This window comes from Corvus cornix, chromosome 8 (genome assembly GCF_000738735.6).
Source record: "Corvus cornix cornix isolate S_Up_H32 chromosome 8, ASM73873v5, whole genome shotgun sequence".
Lineage (NCBI taxonomy): Eukaryota > Metazoa > Chordata > Aves > Passeriformes > Corvidae > Corvus > Corvus cornix.
In genome coordinates, this window is record NC_046338.1 from 30,831,637 (window position 1) to 30,854,925 (window position 23,289).

Sequence of the window (23,289 nt, forward strand, 5' to 3'; positions counted from 1 at the left end):
TTAGTCATGGCCATTTGTCATGTTTTTTCCTCCTATTCAAGGTGAATCTTGTATGAGAGCAAAAATGCTTGTCTTAGCTAAGCTGTATGTTTATGTGGCTGAATTGTTGCTTTAAGGCAGCAATAGAGGGCATGGCAGGGCTCAAAGAAGTGTTGTATTTTCATTTAGATGAGGTAAAGAATTCGTTTTCACTGGTTTGTCCACAATGACCAATGTCTGTTGCTTGAGAATAAGCCAGTGCTGTTGGGTATTCTGGGCCAGAAGATGTCCTCTGCAGAAGGGGGGGAAAAAGATGTTTGTGCAAAATTTAGGACTGAATTCCTGCAGGATTTCCTGCCAGAAGTTGCCAGGAAAATGCTTACCTGGTAGATGTCTTAGGATCTGAGAATCTTTGCTTCAGTTCTTCTACTTGTGGTTTCCCTGAGCTTTGTGCTACTTTATCACTGTGATGGTTTTGGTGAACCTGGAAAAGAAAGCAAAGCATTTTCCAATAATTTTGCTAAGATTTTGGCTATTAGTATTACTGAAGTAGCAGTTCATGAAGGATTCTTTCGGAAGGTTCTAATCTGTGAGCTTTTGAAAGATAAAGTTGACATCACCTCGTGGTCACGTGACAATGGGTGTTACATCCCTAATTGTGATAGCCTCCTTTGTCATGCTATGCACTTTCTTGCATTATAGCATTCTAGATTTACTTTTTATCAGTTAAAAGATAAGCAAAAAATGGATATAATTGTCTTTTTAGTTAAATGAAATGTTAAATGGCATGATTTCCTTAAAAGGAAAGTGTTATCTGCTGTAAACCAATAGTTAATATTCAAAACGCCATTCTCCTTCAAATCTCTGTCACAACTATATTGTGTACAGGATACCTCTGTCGTTACTCTTGGACCCAAGTTTTTGGCTTGCACATATCTGCACTTAAATCAGTCTTTAATGTCTGCTTTCATTGGTTTGGCAGAAACTGACTCAGCTGTGTTTCGTAGGCTTAAGGATATGTTTGAGTGATAATTATCCAGTCATCCACAGAATGGAACAGCTCAAATATCCAAGTAGTTGGGTAGGATATCACTTGTGAACATACTGTGCTGAATTCATAGTGCTGGAATAATCTTAAAAAACCTGCTTGACAGTCTGTATCGAAGACATGTCATTAATCTTACCCCTACAGTGTCTTTCTCTTGGTTTTGTAACAAGAGTTTGAGGTTTGCCTTTACTGCCCTTAGAGGTATACAGATTATTTTGTATAGCTGGTTCTTACTCTTTGCCAGCTATGCTCTTCAAATTAATGCTTGTGCTGCTACATCTCAGTGTCTTTTTGATGTCTTCTGGAAAGCCTTGTATTCTACATCAGTTAGACAAGTTCTGTAGATATTTATTATGTCATTCCCTCTTTAGGGCAGATCCTTTCATCAATAATGTAGATAGATGGCTTAGAAATGGCTCCGGCAGGGCTCTCATTTATACTGCACATTTACCTGAAATCACATTGGGATTTTTCTGGTGACTGGGCTGTTGCTAATGCACAAGCAATAAATGTGTTTACCAGAATTTCAGGTCTTCAAATAAATTCTTGTCTACCTTGAGTGTCTAAAGAGACAACATTGCCCTATGGTCTACTGTAAGTTTCTATTTTGATAACAAGAAAAAAGTCTGATACCATCTTAAAAAACATACTGTCCTCCTTAATGAAAAAGTTCACTCTGAATTTCAGTTGAAGCAAGCATATTCTTGGTTAACAGTTCCAGACACTGAGTAGGTCACTGGTATATGGTTGGGCCATCTGACTGTTGGAGTTCTGTACTTGAATTTACTTGGTTTCTGTGTCTCTATGTAATTTGGTTTCTATGTCATGTTTTATTGGGCAGATGCTTTGGTGGTCACCAGTTGCTGACTGATCTTGGGTGGAGAAAGGTGTATAACATTAAACTATGGATATTTAGGTCTTCATCTGTTCTTTCCTAAGTTGGCTGATTTACTGAGGCCCTTCCAAAGGGAGTTAGAAATGTGGAAAAGAGGTGAATGGGATGCGCCGATCGATAAGTAAGTGGTTTGTGTGTTGTTTGCTTGTCGAAGTTGTTTACCCTAGGCTTGACACACTTCTGTGAATGAATGCAGGGGCCAGTGACACAGGCAGAAGACCAGCTCTCTTCCCCAATGTCTGTTGTAGTTTCCCATAATAGTCATCATACCAAACAGGCAATTCATAGGCTGATAGATTTTTTCCTGTTAGCACCATTTCTATAGCAACGGTGCATATCAATGCATGATGTTCAGGAAAGAATAATTACAGAGCACATCATTGAAATGTTGCTGTCAAAGGTGTTATTGATAAAGACTGTACTCATCTCTCTGAAAGCTGAATTTCAAACCAGACTATGATACTGTGTGTCCTCTTTGAGAAAGGTTCTTATTGTCTATTAGTAGCTTTACAAAAAAATACAGTAAAATGTTCTCTCAACAGTATTTTTTTCTGAGTGAGAAAGTCAGGCACTCCATGGGGGAGGAGTTTTGCCTTCTTTTCCTTAAATGTCAATCTTTTTTGCCTTCCTGTACAAGGCAAGGGTGCAGTCGAGGCTGGTGGATGTACCAAGTCCTTAGTTCTGTGGATTTGGAGCCTGTTACTCAGCAACAGCTGGGACTTTCTCATTTCTCTCTTGTTAAAAATGTGTCCTAGGATGATTGGATCATCTTGGTTTTGATTTGGCTGTTTGTAATTTTGACTCTAGCATTTAATGCTTCCAGGAGTTTATTTAATGAGTTGCATGGATATTTGAGTTTTCTTCACATCCCTATGTGATGTGTAGGTTGACACAGATAAGTCGTTGTGGATCCTCAGGCTCAGTTTTTGTCACTGTTTTTTTTTCTTACATGTGCTTTTGGCATGTGAGTTGTGGTGATTGCTGGTGTCTGAGTTCCTGTAGCCTGTTTGCAGTAGCAAAGCTCAGGCTGTCAGTTGTCATCCCTGTCTCGCAACTTACAAGTGTGCGGTTGTACATAAAATTATATTCAAGTATTTTTCCCAGATCTTTTTCCTGTGAAACACTTCCTGTTCTGAGAGAAGGCATGCCACCTGCATGGATCCATTTGCAGATCATTACAATGGTTTTCTTCAAGTCTGCCTTCTGCTGATTTTTGTGTTGCCTTATTTAAAGTAACAGTATAAAAAAGCTAGGAATATAGAAGGCAGTTCTAAAGACTTTTCACAGTGAGATGTGATATTTTTGCTGATGCACAGCCTTAATAATGCTTCCATATTTATGTGTTGTTTGTATTATCCTCAAACAAAGCAAAACTGGATCTAAATCCCTCTGAAAAGAATTTTTGGATCCTGAAATCCAGGTTAGCAGCATTCAATGCTCCACTGTAGCGTGCTCTTGAATATGATTTCCCTGTTCAGAATGGTGTATGCAGATGTGCTCTTCCTTTATTAATTCCACTGATATTGTGCCTGCACTTCTTAGCCATAGTAACACTTTACAAACTGAGCATCAGTTAATCAAGAGGATATTAATCATTTACTGCTCCTCTTGTGTGCAAACAAAACTGACAACTGTATGGCCATGTGGTGGAGGTCTTGGAAAATCCAATTGGAGAATGATTATCATCTTATTGAATGGCCTAATTAATTAAAAATATTTGCTTCTGGTTTAAATCTTATTTATTTTCTTTGCCATCTTCTAATTCTTGAAAATAACAGTGGCTCCTGTCCTTCAGAAATACCTCTAGGTTATGTTTTTTCCTGTTGTGTATCTTTGGGGCAAGGAGGGATTCTCCTCTGGTTCATCACTGAGGAAACCTGGATTTCTTCTTCAGGATGAGAAGAAATGTTGCTCAAAGAGATTAAGCTTTGGGTTGGCTTTCGTTGTTGGAGGGAGATGAGGAGGGTAGAACATTATGCTTTTGATGTACTTTCTGTGCTAAAAGAATTCCCTCCTGCTTACTCTTTTGGCATATGGGAAGGAAACCAAACTAGGTCTCATAAATTCAGAGGTTCCCTCTTCTGATAGCAATTGCAAAGTAATAGCCAGATCCAAAGGAATAAAGCTTTCTTCTGTGGACTTTTCTCAAGAACTACTAACAGAGGCTTGTTGGTGATCTCTGAAGGGAAGTGCCAGGGACCTGATGATTTGTAAGCAGTTTGTGAGCAGAAAGTTCTTCAGGTTTTGTGCAGTTATTTTCTTAGCATGCCTACATTTTGTCTTTTAACAGTCAGCTGCTGCTGGAGAGGCCTTTGGTTAGCAGAAGGCCAACCTCTTGTGACCTCAGGCTAAACCTAAACAGCACGTACACATGTTCACATTTTTGGCTTACTCCATTTGTTGCCTGCAATGATCCTTTTCCTTCTGCTTGGTTCATGCCTGTGTGAGGGCCTGGATCTGCCACTGCTTGCAGCTGTGTACCAGTTCTCATGCTGAAATTTGTTACCTTGTGCTAGAATATCTCTCAGTTAAGTCCTGGCCCTGGGTCAGTCCACTGAGGAAAGCTGCTTTTGCGTGGTGGAAGTGAGAGTGGTAAGGATCTCCTTCCTATTTGTGTGTAACTAACCTGGAAAAATTGCCATTTCGAGCTGAACCTCTTGGTGATTGTTGCAAGTTGATGACAGACTGAGCTAATGGTGTGAATTTTGTAATAGGATTTGGTAAATGAGTAACTTGTGCCCTGGAGAAGGATATTCTGGCTTTCACTTTTGGTTTTTCTTTCTTTATCTCATCCAAGGAAATGGGAGCTGCAAGGTGTACCAGTTCTTGAGATTAAAAAGGAGAGCACTGGGTACTGGAGAACTGTGGAGAAGAGGTCTAGATAGCTGGAAACCAAGATACGAATGAGACAGAGCCTTGCTATTACCTTAATGTTATCTCTCTCTCTATTTCTTCTCTCTCCCCCAGCCTCCTTCCATTCCCAGAGCTGGGGAATGAGGTGCATAAAAGCAGCAATAAGATTTATTCAGGACAAATTATAGTGAAAGTGCTCTGTGAATAGTGTCTTCTTAAAGAATAGTAATTTTACCTAATTGCCAGGTAAAGCCTTTTCTAAGGTAAAAAAGAGAATCTAAATTTAAATGAACGTGTTTAAATGAAGCTTCTTTTTTTACTTAAAACTTCAGTGTCAAACCTAATGAAAGAATTTTTTGTTCCCTTTCTTGCTGTTCCATGGATTCTAATTTCATCTGTCTTGGAGTTTAACCAGCTGATACTGCCGTGACTGTTGAGCAACAGATGCTTAGGGAAAGATGTATGTGTGACATAAGTGAGCTGTGTGAGTACAGAAGTGCTTTGAGTTTCCAGCAGGACTCTGGAAGGCAGGAGTCTGTGTTACTGGGTCAGCTGTGCTGCTGGTGCAGCAGCGTGTGACAAGGTTTCTGTCAGGAAGGAGTCCAGCATCAGCTTAAGCAGCTATGGGGTATTTGCTGTTAGTGGTGTTGTCTGAAAACTGTTCAAGAACCCAATTGCTGTTATTCAGATTTTGAGCATAAATTTGCATTTTAGTCATACTTCTGGTGCATCTTCCTGGTAGTTAAACGCGGCAAGTGTGTCCTCAGCAGATCTCAGTTTCGTACCATAAGCAAGCTGGGGTCTCCTGGGTTCCACTTATGAAAGAAGTTTCACTGTCTTCAGAATACTTGCAGAATATCTGCAAGCCCTTCTGTGCATGCATTTCATGGAAAAAATGTTTTGGAAGCAAGGTGACCAGAACTGCATAGAGTACAGCATCAGAGTCCCTTCGGCATTGTTTTGCAGGTGGTGTTGGTCCCTAATTAATGCAAATATCTGGGTCTCATCTGGCTACTTCATGCTTACAGCTTTAGTGGCATCATTTCCAGCTGAAATTCACAGCAGAAATTTTACAGGAATCAGCTACCAGAGTCCTTTAATGATTGACTTACGGGTTTTTTTTTTTTGTTCTTCTGTCCATCGGATAGCTTTATTTGTCCTGTATTGTACTGCTTTGCTGTATTTCTAAATGGTTTTTGTTTTAATATTTGTAGTGGTATTGCATATTTAATAACTCTTAGTAATCTGGGTTTTTTTAATATTATGCTTCCATATATGTTTTTTGTCATGTCTCTCTCCAATGTGTGTCTTCTTGTGTCTCTTATCTCAGTCTTCACGAGATAGGCACAGATTAGGCAGTGCTTTGCCAAGATTCACGCCCCTGGAGATCTCATAGAGTTTCATAGGTCTGGGATTTTATTATTTTCAGTGATAAATTTCCTGCAAGGGAATGGAGTAATATTAAGTTGCTTGAGCTATTATTTTGTCTTTTGTGGAAGTTTCTATTTTTATCAGTTTTGCTATCTTAATATCATCATGCTTACCAAAAACTGAATGAAAGGATGGCTTTAGGTGACTTTCATTTCTCCTCTTTAAGGGTACATACATACTACCTTTATTCTTACAGTACAGTAACCTGGGTGGGTTTCTGCTTGGTGGCTCGAATGTGAAACTGAAGGATATCGTTTGGAAGGTGCAATTTGTTTTTTCTTTGTTGGTCTTTGCCTATTCCTTGGTGACTCTGCTTCATTGTGGGGCTTTTATGTTTGTTGGGACTTTTTGGTTTGGCGTGGAGTGTGTGGTTTGCTTCTTTTTTAGTATGCTTGGTCTCTTAGGTTTTTTGGCCGTGGGTTGTGTTGGTTCTTAGCAGTTGTCTCAGCTTTTGCCTTTTAGACAATAAGTTTTCCTCCGCTCTCTAGTTTCCGCAAGATCAGGAGCTCAGGTTCATTGTGTCTGGAACAGACTTTTTTGGGTCCCTACTGTTTTTTGGTCTCTGAAGTCTTTGGTAGTGACTCTGCATTTATAGTTAATGATGATCCATGCAAGGCACTTTTGTTTTCTTAATGGGGATCTGTGATCAAAACAAATGACACTTTGTACTGACATTATGAGTAAGAACAAAGAGGATATTGGTCATCGTGACTCTTGAGCTATTCCTAAAACTTCACTGAGTTTGTTTCTTCAAAGCTGTTGTACTGTTCTGGGCAGGAAGTTTTAAATGTAATTTTAGGGTCGTCTTTTAAAGTGCTGTTTGTACAGTATTTTTGGGACAGTGTTTGACCCAAACTGAGTCAATAATATCTGCTGTGGGAGGGAGTCGGGCATAAATGTTGTGTTAGACATCTGTGAGAGTCCAGTACGCTCTGCCCAGGTTCTTTTGGATATTCCACACATGGAGGGGGTGTAATGCTTAATGTTAAGTTAACAATTTGAATATAGTTGATGTTACAGAGGATTTCTGATTCAGCAGTGTGGTACAAAATACACTGAAATCGCAATACAAATGCAAGTTCAACTCAGCAAACGACAGCAATTGCAGTGTAGAGTTGAAACACAATAGCAGCGAGATCCCCATTGCTGGTCTCTGGCGTGTGCTCGCTGTCACGATGCTGGTGTCCCCAGTCACCAGGCAGGAAGACGTGGGTTGAAGCCAGCTCAAGCTCTCTGAAATTCCTTGTTTGGGTGGTTTTGTAGAGCCACGTCTCTGCTCCCCCGTGCTGCTGTAGCTAACTGGGGAGACTGTCGCGTCTAACAATGAACTCGGGCAGAAGCATTCACAACACCAGTTGATTCACTCAGCTGGGATGCGGTCAGTTGATCTACTCCACTGACAGAGCTGTTTATCTAAAACAAAGGGCACTCTCTGGTCCCCTTTGTGCTGAGATCAGGTCAGCTCTGCAGCAGCTGTGCTTGGGCACACCCTGCTGCTGCCCTTGCTCGTCCTCACCGAGCTGCCTTCCCTTTGGGGGGGGTCTAGGGAATGATCATCAGCACAGCCTTGGCTGAATTTGCAGAAAAACTCACTGAAGGCACCAGACGCTGCTTAGTTATGCTGGCTTTGGCTGGGATAAAGTTCATTTTCTCCACAGTATTTAGTGTGGGGCTGTGTTTTGGATTTGTGCTGAGAACAGTGTTGATACCACAGGAATATTTTTGTTACTGCTGAGCAGGGCTGACACAGAGTCAAGGCCTTTTCTGCTCCTCACCCTGCCAGCACGTAGGCTGGGGTGCACTGCAGATTGGGAGGGGGTATAGCTGGGACAGCTGACCCCAGCAGGCTTATTCTAGGCCATATATGTAATAATATAAATCTGGAGGAAGAAGGTGGGAGGGGTGGCATTTGGAGTGGCTTTTGGCTTTCCGAGTCACTGTTACACAGGATGGAGCCCTGCTTTCCTAGGGATGGCTGAACACCTGCCTGTCCATGGGAAGCAGTGAATGAATTCCTTGCTTTGCTTGAGCACACAGCTTTTGCTTTCCCTACTGAGCTGTCTCCATCTCGTCCCACGAGATTTTTCACTTTTATCCTGCTGATTCTCTCCCCCGTCCACTGCGGGGGAGTGAGCGAGTGGCTGCATGGGGCTGAGCTGCTGGCTGGGGCTAAACCACAACAATAGTCTAGATATTTTCATTGTTTGGGTGTGATGAATATTTGTATCAGTCTTTTTAGTTTGCTTTCTACTGTACAGTGTGTGTAGCATGAAGAGGTAGGAAGATACCACACAGTGTGTTGAGGCTTCAGGCTGGCATTAAATGCTTAGGTATTTTGTGCATCGTATAAAACACTCTCAATTCCATGTGTAATGCATTTCTGAACACAAAGGCATTTATTAAATTGGAGAGGAGAAACAGACTGGAAGTTCAAATTACTCAGTGTAATTCAGTTTTGGTAATTGGATATACAAGGTACACAGTGAAAACTGTGACTCACTGTTGCAGAGTGGTGACAGTCATTCCACAGACCCAGCTGTGCTGCTCTGAACTTCTCTGCTCTTGATCACTTTCTGATATTGCTGTTCACAGATCATTTTGCTCTTGAGCAGAAGGATGGTATAGGAAGCAAATGATTTAGTTATTCCAGTGTGAGGATTTTTTCAATATTTATCTTAAGTGCCACACTGACCAAAACTGTTGCTGTGACTTTTTCTTATTATGGGAGTGGTGATGTACTTTTGAAAGCTGCTAGACATGAGAGCATTGTAAAGGTTGCCAATTCTGGAACTTTAAGGTTGATAAATATATATTTATAGCAGTTCAGTACTAATTCAGCTCCTTACTGTATCCTCACAAAATGTGAAAAAGTATAAATATATTCAGACATACTCTTGTAATGCAGCAATGGGCACAAAGGTATCATTGTGTGGACAGCTTTGTTAGGATACAGCTTGATGGCAGATGTTACATTTTGTGAACTCTGTTTCCTTTGCAGGGAGGGGGTTTTTTCCCCAAGGGATTTTCTGCTTACTTTTAAAAACAATTTTAAAAATCCAATGTTGGCGTGCCTCATAGAAGTCACTTCTCAGCATGGTAGCCCCACACCTCACTAAGAGACAGAGTTCTCTCAATTCCCATCACAGTAACCAGGCAGAAGAGGAAGACCTGGATGAGCATGCAGCACTGCTGAACCTTCCTCAGCTCCTCTGAGGTGGAAAGTCTGTCAGGAAATACAAGGAGGAAGTTCTTGTGGATAGCTGTGGGTTAGGTGAGACTAATAATTGAGGAAACTGGGCTTTAACACTTGCTGATAGAGGAATTAGTGTGCTCTTGTTGATGTGAGGCTGATCTGCCAACTCCATAGGCTTCTAGGATATGTGGAGTTTCTTTTAATTAGCACCATCCAAATACCTCCACAAAAAAAGCCCCCAGAGCTCAGTTTTTTGTTTTTCCTTGCACAGAAGGGCTTCCCTAATTCTTTGCTTTTTTGCCTCCCGTTAATAAGGGGAAGGGGAACAATTGAAGCCTATGTGAGCCAAGGGTCAAATATATAACATTTAGTTTAAGATAGTTGGAGGAAATTGTGCAGTCTGGCCCATAACTGTAGCATACAACTACTTTCCTTAAAAACACAGTGGTTAAAAAAACTCCCAAAATTTTAAAGGGTAGGGCTTTTTTAGCAGAAGAGATTACTTTGGGATAAATGTAGCACTTTGAGCATGTGGGGTGCCTGAAACTGGTTTTGAAGATGTGATACCTGTGGCCTCTACTGTCACTACAAAAATGAAACTTTTAATGCATCAGTTAGAGTTTTATTTCTGTGCTTTTCTCTTAAGTAAACGAAAAAGCTGTAGGAGAGAGGCACTGGGGAGCTGGGCATTTGCCAATATTCCCCAAGACAATCTGAAGGGTAATTGAGGCGGGAAAGGACAGGACAGCAGTGACACTCAGAGGCCAAAGATGAGGGTTTTTTCTCTTTGTGTGATGTGTTAGTGTAATACCAGCTAAAGCTTAAGTGCAGTTGAGTGCATTTTTAGTGGAGGAATCAGTCTTAATGAAAGCACGTGGGCTGGGAATGTAGCATTAAAGTGAAATGTAACATCCTCTGTCCCGTGACTGAGACAGTTCTGTCAGTCTTTCTAAGCCCACAAAGGGTAGAATGTGGATGGCTGTCCTGAATTGCAGAAGTACAGCTCAGATGGGACAGGTAATACTCAAAAATACCTGGAAGCTGTAGTGTTTGACTGACATTTACCACATGCTCTCTTGCACTGCCTTCCTTTCTGTATTGCATTCCTATGGTGACACGTTAGCATTTGAGGATATTTTCGTATTTAAATATTGCAGTTTCTTGCCTTCTGGGCTTGTCTGTCTGACATGCTTGGTTTAGATCCCTTGGAGATACAGCTTTTTGGATTATTTTATTTCATTCCTTAGAGGCCTTAAGTATGAGCTGCTGTAATACCATTTTGTCATGTGGAATTACCCAGTTACCTGTCACTTCCCTTCTCCATTTATTTTCAGACCATGCAATAGCTCTGAGTTAAACTACAAACCAAAAGTGAATTTAATAAACAGCAGCAACTTTGGAAGCAATCACACCTGCTATAGACATAGATACATGGAAGCTGATTGATAATAGTTTTCACACTAGAGGGCACTAACAGCTCATTAATTTAAGCACCATCCAGTTTTTATACTCTCTAGCACTTTGGGGTTGGGTAGTCTTACTGTTTTTATAGTGGATGCCAGAGGTTTCCATTTCTTTGCAGCCTTTTCTCTGCAGAATGAAAAGTCATAGTATTCTTGCAAGGATGCATGAGAAGTTAGTGTGTGGAATTTTCCTTTGTGTGTTTTTCTGTTTGTTTGGGGTTTTTTTAACTAAGCAATCATTTGGGTCATTTGTGGAGAAAAGTATAAATTCCACTTGTACTTTTAATTGCTTTCAATGTGATAATTTTCACTTGAAGCTGGTGAAGAGTCATGTAAGATAGGAATTGATTGGATAATACCTTGTTAAAGTTATCTAGTAGGGTTAACATCTGGAATATACTTTTAAAAGTTGGTAATAAAAGGAAAAACATCATCTGTGAGCTGATGTTGCAGACCTCACTTTGTTTACATATTGATTCCTGGTATAGAGAAAATAGTAGGGGAAAAGAATGTGGCAAGTCAGTACTGCCAGTAACTGTTGAATTTTAATGGAACCTTCAGTTGTGTATGTTGGTTTTAAGTAGGTAATTCTAAACTACGTGTTAGAATCTGAAATCTGGACCTCAGAATGGTGTAGCCATTTTGGAAGTCCTTTATTTTTGTTGAGGATTTTAGGCTCTGAATCTTGATTAAATGCCCTGAAGAAAGTGGTTTCTGATACCTTTTTGCTCCTTGTAGGAATGGTTATTCGGTTGCCTTGGAGATGATGCTGCTGCTGTAAATGTAGGGCTGAAGATTAATGGTGTGGGCAGTATGGACCTAATGAACGGACAGTCCAGCAGTGTTAATATTGCAGCTACTGCTTCAGAGGTAAGGATTGAAAACCTCACTGGGTAACTGAGTACTCAGTTTTTACCTTAAGTGCACTAAAATGTAAGTTTTTCTTTTAACAGGTCTTGTCCAACAGATTCTTGTTCTGTGCCTTGGTTTCATACACCCCTCTTAGTGTGACTAAAATGTAAAGTCCTGAACGTGGCATACAACAATAGAGCATGAGCTTGCCTTTACAGTCTTGCCATAGCCAAAGCTGCTTTTTTCCATGTTCTCTTCCACCACATCTAGACAAGGAAGCATTTCTTTTCAAGTTTTAGCAAGAATAGATGCTCTTAGCACATGAAGCTGGGTTGGCAGGGGCAGTGGGAAATGTTCTTTTCTTTGACAGGTACTTGTATGTGTGTGTGTGTACTGAGGAGCAATCTGACACAGTAGCAGTGGAACAGAGTTGTTCCCTTTGTCACAGGTAGTTGCTTCCTTCCTCGAATCTCTGGACTGTACCAAGGATGTTTCGTTTATTTGCATATTTACAGATGAGTTTTGATAGCAGCTGTGTGTGGCATGCACTTGCATATGGAAATGGGGAGTTCCACAAACAAGGTGAAAGGAAAATTGGAGTCTTGTGTTACCAAAAGGAACCAAGTATCTTCAGCACAATTTCACAAATATTGTCAAGAAAGCTGGCATCAGTCTCCAAGACCTTTGTTTGTTTTTATATAGATTCTTGTACTCCCCTTATAATTGTTTCATGTATCATTGACTATTTTTTGGCATGCACCTGAAAAATTTTCTTGGAGGAAAGCAACTTTTTTACTCAGCAAAATAGTCTTGAATGTTTATATGATGTCTGATAAAATTGAGTAAAATATATTTTGGCAAAATCACATAAATTTAAGCAAGTGGTATTTTTTTTTTTTCTATCTTGACTAAGAAGTATGAAAAAGGACTTGTAACTGAAATGTTTCTGTAAGCATATTGGTTACTGAAGATGCCTGTCTGGTTTGGAGTTTTTGCTGGTGTTTTCAAAGGCAGATCTCTAGAGAGATTCTACTGTCAGAATCTAATTAAAAGTGGGCATCCATTATTAAATAAACATTTTCTTTATAATGTGTCCTTATAACAAAAGTGCTTGAAAATGGACAAGAGTTTATTTCAACTGGTTGAATTCTCAAGGACCCATGTCCACAGTCTTGAAAACTTTGAACATCATTAGCAGGAAAATGACAGTGTCAGAAAAGGCCTTGACAGTGTTGGCCCACTGGCCACCCCAGCAACCCCACCCTGTGCGTCCCTGGGAGCGTTGGCCAAACCCTCCTGGAGCTCTGGCGGCCTCGGGGCTGGGACCATTCCCTGGGGAGCCTGGGCAGTGCCCAACCACCCTCTGGGGGAAGAACCTTTCCCTGATACCCAACCCAAACCTCCCCTGACCCAGCTTCAGGCCATTCCTTCAGGAATGAATGAATAGAATCTAGGTCTGCCTCTCTGTGCTAGAGGAAGTGATTGCTCATAACACAAATGTATTGCTTTAATGTGAAAACCGTATATGAAACATATGAAATCAATATAAAGTGTTAATTCTTTGAACCACATTTGTATTTTGCAGGGAAGCAAAATCTTTTTGTAGATAAATTTTAATAGAAGAATATCCTAGGACCTGGGGTTTTTTGCAAATGTGGATTACTGTAATTTAAAAACAACACTAAAATTCCTTATGCTAAATGTCTTCAACAGGAACATGTGTGGCTCAGTGTAATTTTTGTAAGCTTTCATGTTTTTAAGAGAAAGAGGAAGAGAACTGATAACTATTCCTTTGGGGCAGACCTTGTCTTTTTCCTTACCACAGTGATATTTTTTCTGTTTGAAATTCAGTGTGACTGTATTATTGTTGCTGATACAGTTGTTGTTATTACCTTTCCTGTCAACAAAAATGGAATTTAATTATGCACTGAAATATAACTGTTGTGTTTTGAGGGACTTGTTTGAAATCATGGGATTACTTGGATTGGAAGGGATGTTAAAGCTCATCTTGTTCCAGCACCCCTGCCGTGGGCTGGGACACCTTCTACCATCCCAGGCTGCTCCAAGCTCTGTCCAACCTGGCCTTGAACACTTGCAGGGATCCAGGGGCAGCCACAGCTGCTCTGGGTACCCTGTGCCAGGGCCTCACCACCCTCAAAGGGAAGAAGTCCTTCCCAATATCCCATCTAACCCTGCCCTCCTTCAGCTAGAAGGAAATCCATGGAAATCCAGAAGTCACTTTGAGGGTCTGATTTTTTGCAGTCCGTGTCAGGAGAAAGTGTGTTCTGTGACTGACTTTGAATTGATAATTTACCCAATAGAAAAAGTCTGTTAATGATGACGTTTGGACAGAAATTTTGCTTTTGGGAGTGTGAAAAAGAGAAGACAAAAAGCAGAGGACAGGTCCAAAATAGCCTCAGTGTTTTTGTTTGTTTCTGCAGAAGAGTAGCAGCTCCGAGTCCTTGAGCGACAAGGGTTCAGCTGAACTGAAGAAGAGCTTTGATGCAGTGGTATTTGATGTTCTAAAGGTTACACCAGAGGAATATGCGGTAAGCAAGTCCAGGGATTCTAATTACTTTGTGTGTGAATCTCCTTTTCCTCTGCTTCTCCATTTCTGTACTTCTTTTGCCTAACTTCTGTCATCCATGGGTTTTAAAAACAATCCTGTTCTTTAGTTCTTCATTGTCTCTATTCTGTTTGAACTTAAGGGATCTTTTGGAGCTCTGCTGTCCAGGTATTTTTCCTACTCTTCTATGTAGCATAGACCAAAGATTCTTTAGTCTACGCGATGCAGCTTAGTTATGACATGCCTATTTTAGTTGCAAGACTATACTTGATCTGTACTTGTGGTTTTTTGGAGGCATTTTGGTTCTTAACTCTGTTAATTCTTGCTCTAGGAAGCTTTTCTAGTTTTCGTCTTTTTGGCGCGCAGAATAATGAGATGTTTAACCAAAACACTGGGTGATTGTTTTGTGTTGTTTTTACTCCCAGTAGAGGTGAGGATAACAGGTGGTCCCTCTAAGTGATTTGAGTATGTTACTAGAAAGATTGCTAAGCTCTTACTGCATTTCTAATTTAAATGATGAGATTCATGAGGAGTTGTCCTGGGGAGATTGTTGATATGGAGTAATACATGTCACAAAATATTCCCATTTAGTTTGTTCTGGTTGTAATCATTAATAACTATTTCAGTTAATTATTAATGGCTAAATTGATTTTAATGAGAACACTGGAAATTTAAAGCAGCTGGATTATGAAGTGGTACTTACACATTAAATTCTTCTTGGCTAGGGATCATAATTAATTATGGGATTTATTCCTGACTGAGGCTCAAGTCATGTGATTTGGGCCTCTTCCTTGCACTGTTGTCACGAGCAGCTGGGCAGTGAATCACCTACTTTCCATGGGAAGATGTTTTTTGGGGCTGGCTATCCTTCCAGTTTTATCTTATGATTCCTGTACATAGAGTAAATCTAAGTACTTGGGGAATGTGGGGCTAGGGACATGAAGTCGAGTGGAATTATGTATTCAGGCCAGAATGAGTTTGTTGAATGGCTCTACTATTTACCAGTGGTGGGTGCTGCTGGGCAGCAGAATAGATCAGTCAGTCTCTGTGGAGCTGCTGTCACTCACTTTGACAGCAGAATGTACAGAGGTGCCTTGTCTTGTACCACATGTCGTAATCCTTTTGCTCCACCATCTGATCCTTCTCTCATACGCAGATGCCTTTGACTCCTTGTGTTCTAAATGTTACCTACTTAGGAAATAAATCTTGCTTAGATGAAAATCTGTATTCAAATCCAGTGTTTTTCCTGCTTTCATATTATTCCTCAAAGTGGGGTAGAGTTCTACTCACCGACAGGAATCTTTTAATTAAGCCTTTTGCATTACGGTTATGAGGCTGTGCCTGTATTTTCGGTTTCTACTACTAAGCATCATTTTGCTGTTTTTTCAGTCCCCTAAAAGAAACATCTTTGCTCTTACCTTTTTCCTTTTAAAGTATCTAGCTCTTCATACCAGGTTTAATTTACTGTAAAACAATATGAAATATCTTGCGTGTAGAATTCTGAACAATTGAGCAAAATCATCAGTATTCAGTCCTTTGGGAAGGAAATAATTAATTTCTTTTTCAATGTTTCTTTACACAGCTGCACTTCTTTGTTAATGTTTGTTTCCCCAGGCACACATATCTCCTTTTCCAGTAGCACTTTCTTGCTTTGAGTGCTGTCTTTTTCGGATCATTCTTGCTAAAGGTTGTAGAAATAAGTAAATTTGCCAAAAACTTAGGTACCCTGGAGGAAAAGTACCTTTGACCCTTAAACTTGTTTTTATTTTCTTGGCCACTTCCTTACTCTTCCTGGGTTTAGTCCTGCCATAACAGAGAGGTGTAAAATCTTCATCTGGGTTTCTGTGTTAATGTGAAGACCACCAGAGTGATGCAGTAGGGCCAAGCTCTTGAGGATGCAAAAGTGTGTGAGGTTTCCTGGTGGTGGGTAGTACCTCTTGGGCTGGACATGGATATGCTGCCAGTTGCTTTTTCAAAGTATGAGAAAGCTCTTACAAAATGGATACAGTGCAGGCTGCAGACATGTCTCTGTGACAGCTGAGTGAATACTGTTAAAAAAAAAATCATTGATTTTGAAGTGGTAAACTGATGGAATAATTTGTGGCCTGCCTAAGTACCTTATTGATTGAGAGGGAAGATAATGTGAAAAAGCCAGTAAAAGAGCAATAAAAGCGAGTTGCCGCACAAGAGGCAGTTAGACAACTGTCTCAATAACGATTAGGAAACCTTGGCTCCAGTGGAAAAGAGTTCCAGTACGTAGGTAGTGCAAAGGTGAGAGTTAACTGATGAAGTCACCATAAACATCGTGAGGCCCTGTCCTGTACCTCGTGTGATCTGGTGTGTTCTGATCAGAACGGGTCACCGTGCACAGATGGGAGAAGTACAGCTATGCCGGAGGAGGAAGAACACACATCTCAAAGATAATGAAGTTTGAGATATGCTGGAAATAAGATCCATGCTAGTGATTTCAGTAGCAATGAGAGACACAGATGTATTTTCAGTTCCCACTGCCTCAGAGACATCATTGTTATTTCAAAACTCCATCTGTTCAGTCGTTTAGTGGGTAAGAGACAAGTTGGACAACAAAAGGTATCACTTGTAATCCTGTATTTTCAAGAAGCTGCTACCAAGCCAAAGAGAAACCCAAGTGCAGATATTTTTGGTGATTTCATTTCCATATTTCTCCCCTTTGGCAGTCATCTAACACTGTCCTGAGCACACAGGAGGAGTCCTGTTGCATGTAATGGTCCTTTGTCTCATAAGCAAAAGTCTGCCAGCCCTTCAAGGGGGCCAGTTTGAACAGTAATGGAAATTCTTGTTGTAATAGAGGCGTAATAGTCAGTTATAACCTTGTTACCAACTGGGTGGTTTTAATTCTTCCGAAGGTTGAAGGCTGCTTTAGAAAGGGCCAAGTCACAGAAACGGGTGAGATCTTCAGGCCCTGCAGCTGCTGTTGCAAATTTCTAGTTTGCTTTATCACCTTGCAGCTTCCAGAAAGTTTCCAGGGGATGTATTGAATACCTGCGTGTTGCATAGATTTTGGGGAAGAAGAATCCCATTCAATGAGTATGAAGTAGGACACGTTCAAGGGTTCAATGGACAGCTTTGTGGATGTAACTAGTAAGGAGACCATCTCTGATTGAAAGACCTGCTTTTAGGCTGGTCACTGCTCAGTTCTTTATTCCCGGGCTGGAAGCCACAGCCAGGCTGGTGCCAGGATTGCCCCGTGGTGTCTGGCCCTGCTGGGGGGGGCCGTTGTGTGTCCAGGGTTGGCGTGGTCGCAGTGAATGCTGCCCCTTTTCATCCAAGGGAGAAGTGTGGTTTTGAGCACACAGGGCACAATTTGTGGGGGAGGGATCTGTCGGTGGTGCAGTGGCAGTGGAGCGGGGAGGCTGGTGAGGCTGAAGGAAAGAAGGAGAATGCTTGGGAACATGAGCTCCAAATTAAGGTGCCGGCCAACCTCAAGTTGAAGAAATATTTATTTTTTGCTTTACAGTAAATTCTTATTCCTTAGACAGCTACTGTTTAATTATTAGACCGTTTATTACTTTTTGACTCACTTCTCCATTTTATACTTCAACTTAGCCACCGTGGTGTAAATATTTGAGGTAGAATTAAGGGAAGCGCAGCTGTATGAATCCATTGCTTTTTTTGCCACCTAGTTATCTAAGAAGGATTCTTTATTCTTTGCCCTAGTCTCTGGAAGTGCTATGGAGTAAGCTCATCCTAAGATCTATGTGTATTTCCTTCTTTTTAATTCCGATGAAGCTTTGTCAAATGGTTGTTGGAAGGAAATCCTGCTTATTTTGGAAACAATGTGCAAATAGAGTTTATTTATAAACGGTTTAGATGAAACAAGGAGGAGTTCTCAGAGATGTTCTTATGACAGTGAAATATCAGGTTATCTACATCCTGTTAGCTTTACTTCTCAGAAGAATGTTAGAGTAAATATGTTCCCAATAAGAGCAAGAAGAAGCAACTCAATTATAGCACGTGGAGGAACTATTAATGATAAAAGTTTTGGAGTGGACTTTGTGAGAAAACAAGTAGAGCTTCAACATAGGAACTTGAATCCCCTGGTGTTTGTTCTGGGCTGCAGAATTATTCTCCTACTGATGCTGTGCTTAACAGAGGCTTAGCTATATTTTCAGTATCCTGGCAGCCCAGAGAGACAGCTCTAAGCCAAGTTGGAAGGCTTAAATATAATTCCTTCTAGAAATTCAGATTAAGGAACAATTTATAAAGTGCTGCTTGAACCAACATGGCTTCAAGGAAAATCAGGTGATGGCAGTAGTCTTCAATGACCAGAATGCAGACATTTGACTTTTTTCATCTCAAACAGAAACTGAGTTTCTTTTTACACTAAGGGTTTCAGTCTGGGAGGGAGCTGTGTGGGAAGTGGCCTGTCCTCAGGGTAGGTACATGGCAGGAAAACTTGTAGTGCAAACAGCAAGTGGCTGATAGAAAGAGTTCATGCTTGAGAAGGACTAGGGACTAGAAAGGTGGGAATCTAGCCCAGGTCCAGTGAGAACTTTCATACAGGAATGTGGAGAGGAGCTTAATGCAGTGGTCTTAACTGGAACCAGAAGTTCTTATGTTACAAGATTTTATGGAAGGAGGGTAGTCCATGTGTCCTCATGGAAAAGAGAAAGAATCAGGAAATATTTAAAAATTTTATTTCATTAAGCTTCTCCATAGTCCTCAAAGAAGCAGCACACAGAAATGTAAAATTTGTTTGAATGTAAAATTTCTGACCTGGCAGACCTCCCCAGGAGAGGGGTAAAGCCTCTTTATATGAAGCTGCATGGTAATAATTTTAGTATTTTGAAGTACTGAATTGTTAACGAGTCCAACTTCTCAACACCCATGAGAGCTAAAATACTTTTAAACTTGGCTGTTGGAGGCTCCCCAGGCAAGGTCTTCTGCACATGCAAAACTCCTGCGGCTGTGTAGGGGTGGGGAAGGATCTTCCAGCTGCCATTCCAGTGCGGTGATTGGAAGATGATCGTGCGCCGCTTTTGAAAGGTGGTTTTCTCTTGTACAGCTCTTCAAGTGGCTGAGAATTGGGATATATTGTTGTGATATATTAAAATCATACCTTTCCTAATCATGTTCTGGAGCTGTTATCTGGGATCTAGGGCAAACAGAAACAAAACCTCCATTTGGCTCACCCTGTGCCTGTGCAGTGATGAAATACTTTATTATATAAATGAACTTGGTAGACATAATCACTTCTGGAAAGAGAGAAAATACCAAGTTTCCCTATCTTTGCATAATCAGAATGCTTATTTAAATGATAAGTAAGGACAAGTTCCCAGTTTTGTATTACACATGTGATTATTTTTATTTTTTTAAAATCTGTGCAGCTGGCAGCTCCAAAACCAGAGAAGTTATGGTTGGCGTGCTTCATGTAACAAGTTGATTTGAACACTTATAATTTTTGGTTTGAATATTAAAGCATTAAACCACATTTTGGGAGGAGAGGGAAGCTCTCCAAGAATTTGTATTGGCTGGGTTAAGGAGCTGGAGTGAGAAAAGTTAGTGCATTGTATCTCTCTCACTTGCAGAAACCAAACTAGGGGCTTTGTTTATTGGGGTTTAAATTCCCCTGGAGATGGTCAACGCAGAAGTTTTTTGTTGCTGTTAGAGTTGAGCAGTGGCACATAACATAAAACTCATCGATTTTTTTTGAAACTTTGAAGTGCTGTTAATTAGACTGCCAGCCTTTAAGTCTGCTTTATTTACTTACTTAGCAATGAGCGAGCCTGTTTTAAAAGAATAAAAATTCAGTTGTTAGACTTACAAATGCAGACTTTTAAATCTGAGCACGTTAATGTTTCACAAAGTCTGTTGTGTTAAATGTAGTTTTAGACTGACGTGACTTACGCTGTCATATCTACAAACTCAAGTGGCTTTTTAGCAATCGTCCATATTCAGCTCTCAGTGCCTGGATTCCTTTGAATTAGGAGCAGTTTGCTAAGCCCTTGGAAGTTGCAATGGAAATGTCAAGCTCTGTAAGAAAGGAACTGCAGGAAGGGATGTTTCTTGAACAAGTGCTAATGTGATACAGTGTTACTTAAGATTTTAATAAAAGCACAAATGTGTCAACCAATGAAGGAAAAAAACTGCATCAGCCTAGTATCAACATGATACTAGAAGAAAGAGGTTTCTCTGTTAAAACTTCCCGAGGTTTTTTAGTTGTCAGACTTTCTAAAATACTGTAATATACTTAATAGCAATTTCAAATATTTTTAGTAATGAACATTAATGCTGAACCTTGACACTTGAGTGTTTTTTCAATGTTAAAATGTCCTTTTTAATATCCCCGTTTAAAATACATGCATTTATTTTGATATATGAATTCTTTTGTGAATTTCTAATAATACTTTTTGTTTCATAAATATTTTGTATTGATCCTGTCTTAAAGTAATAATTTGTTTAGGAGTCACTACTGAAGCAAGTCAGATTCAGCTAAGGCAGTTCAGGCTGATGAAGAGGATGGATTCTGGAGGGCTGGCAAGAAAGACAACGTTTCTTTTTAAGTCTTCCCTCTTCAGTGTGAACAAAGAATCAGTTTCCTGCCTCATTCTTATTGTGCTGTTATTATAATCTTGTTTCAGTGAGGAGGATTTGCAGTGAAACATCAATAACTATTGAAATGCCTGTGTCTTTCGTAAGGATCTCTTAATGTACCTTCTATTTGAATTTTATTGAAGTGCCCTTTCTTTTCATTTCACCTTCCCAAGCCCAACCAATTTCCCTATTAATTTGCTTTACTGGGAAGCATAATGATGCACCCAGTCAGTCACGTATTAACCAAAAAGAACACATTTCTGAGGAAGCTTGATAGACTTAAGCACACAAATGGGAGACTGGAGACGGAGTTCTGTGGCTGGTGTTCCAGGACTGGGTTTCTCACAGTGGAAATCAAAAGGAAGAGTTTAAGCCTTCCCTTATGTGTCTTTCCAGCCACTCTCCCCACAGGCTGTAGCTCTTCCTGGGGTTGTTGTGATCCGGGGGCAGGACCCAGCACTTGGCCTGGTTGGACCTCATGCCATCGATCCAGCCTGTCCAGATCCATCTGCAGAGGCTTCCTGCCTGCCAGCACATCGACATTCCAGCCCCACTTGGTGGTGTGTGGGGGAAAGAGCAGCTGACTAAAGCAGAGCCCAGGACAGAGAGTGTGTGAAAGTGAAACACATAAAGGGCTTGTTACTTCTCTGGTGCATATGCAAAGTACCAGATGATTGTGTCCAGCTGGTTACAGACAAATGAGAGATCGAATTTTTTTATGCTTGTCACTGGTTGTCAGAATTCCCATCTCAAAATGCATTTAGAGGTCAAGATGTGCTACCAAGTATAGATTGGGTTGTCTTTGCAAAATGCATCCTGCCTCATTAGAGCAGGTACATCTCTGTATTTGCTGACTTTCGACCAGAGCATCCCAGTTAAAATTCTCCTGCAAGGCTGGCTTCTCTGAGGAGCTGTTCCACCATCCACAGTGGCATCCAGTGGCAGGTACAATTTGTGGGAGTCACAAACCTGTCAGTGTGTACCTTGGAGTGTATATATGGGACACTGCTGTTTTCAAGGAAATGGGAATAAAGCTGTGCAGCTGACAGCTGGGGGAACAGAACAAGGTCCCTGGATTCATTATTAAAAGAAAATTTGTGGTATCTAACTCGGATGGCACTGGTATTTCTGGGCTACCTTTGAAAGAAATGGTCTTTTTTTTGGATACATAGGCTGTCAGCAATCCTAAATTGTGCAGGATTAATAAAATAAGACTCTGTGAATATATTTCAAAATGCAAAACCTGGTCTTTGACTTTACTCTTTTCAAAGCTGAACAGACATCCCAGAATGAAAATGCACTTATTGATTGCCTTGCTGGAAAAGAGGTGGCTGTGTTGAATTTTAACTTGCTGAGCAACTGAGCAATTGCTTTGCTTGGTTACTTGAATATGATTCAAGTATTGATTGAAAAGTTGTAGGGACGTTTCAATAGAATTGTGTAGCTGGACTAACATCCAGATTTTGAAGAGAAGCTACCCTGGAGCAAGTGCAGTCGGTTCCTTGTCTTCCTGGGGAGGCTCTTAGATCGTGTTTCTGAGTTCAGGCTCTTACTTGCCTGTGTAGCTAACTGCAGGATTATGCTCCTGAGAATAATTTCTCATGATTTATTATTTGTGTATGTAAAGCTGGGAGCACTTGATTCTTTGGTTTTGCAGGATGGCCCTGTGGTAGAAGCTGCAACCTCTGAAATTAGGTACAAAATGAAAGCCAAATAAAAAAAAGGAAACAGGACAAATGCAGTTCTTAAGCAGCACAGCACCTAAATGGAATGAAAGGTTAATTTTGATCTTAACTTATATTTTTTTGAAATTTTTATTCCAGGGTCAAATAACACTAATGGATGTGCCTGTATTTAAAGCAATTCAGCCAGAGGTAAGTATTTCATTGGCTTTGTTTTCCAGTTTAAATGAAAAAAGTGATGCCGTAGTATAAATTCTGGAATTGCAAAGTATGTGTCTATAAATCTTAATTTTTGTCCCACTTAATGGAGCTCTGAAGCAGATGATTTTTTAACAGAAAAGTATCTGGAAATAATAGTTTGTTTGGGGACTAGTATTGGTATTTAGTTCAGCTTGTGCTGGAGATGAAGCATCTGGGATTTAGTGTTTCTGAATGACAAACATCTTGATTTGATTATTCTGATCATAATGTTTTAGGTTTCAGCTACTGATACCTGTTTTAATCCTTCATCCTGTCCCGTGTTGCCATAACTGCTTCACATCTCCTTTGGAAAATGAAATTGGTTGTAATGGCATTCAAGATGTGTGTGATCTGTGGATACGTTGGGAGAATACACTGATGATTTGTGTTCTCTCATTTGTTTTTATGTAATGCCATATTCCTTTCAGATTTTAGCTGACTTGAGCTCATTTCAGCATCTTCACAGTGACTATAATAAATGATGAATTAGTTTATCCTTATTTCTGTACCATTA

At 40.4% G+C, this 23,289-nt stretch overlaps 1 protein-coding gene across 8 annotated transcripts in view; it reads left to right on the forward strand.

The window, feature by feature from the left end:
* The window catches only part of RALGPS2 (Ral GEF with PH domain and SH3 binding motif 2), a 115,568-nt gene that overhangs the window by 11,390 nt on the left and 80,889 nt on the right, over positions 1-23,289 (forward strand). For 5 of the 8 annotated variants that reach the window (XM_039555712.1, XM_039555711.1, XM_039555713.1 and 2 more), the window contains 3 exons: positions 11,601-11,732; positions 14,135-14,263; positions 22,677-22,727. In XM_039555712.1, coding sequence (XP_039411646.1) covers positions 11,676-11,732; positions 14,135-14,263; positions 22,677-22,727 — 237 coding nt within the window. In that variant the 5' untranslated portion in view covers positions 11,601-11,675. Of the gene's footprint in view, positions 1-11,600; positions 11,733-14,134; positions 14,264-22,372; positions 22,549-22,676; positions 22,728-23,289 lie in introns of those variants that run through there. The other 3 variants (XM_019290043.3, XM_019290045.3, XM_019290046.3) reach the window with 2 other exon arrangements.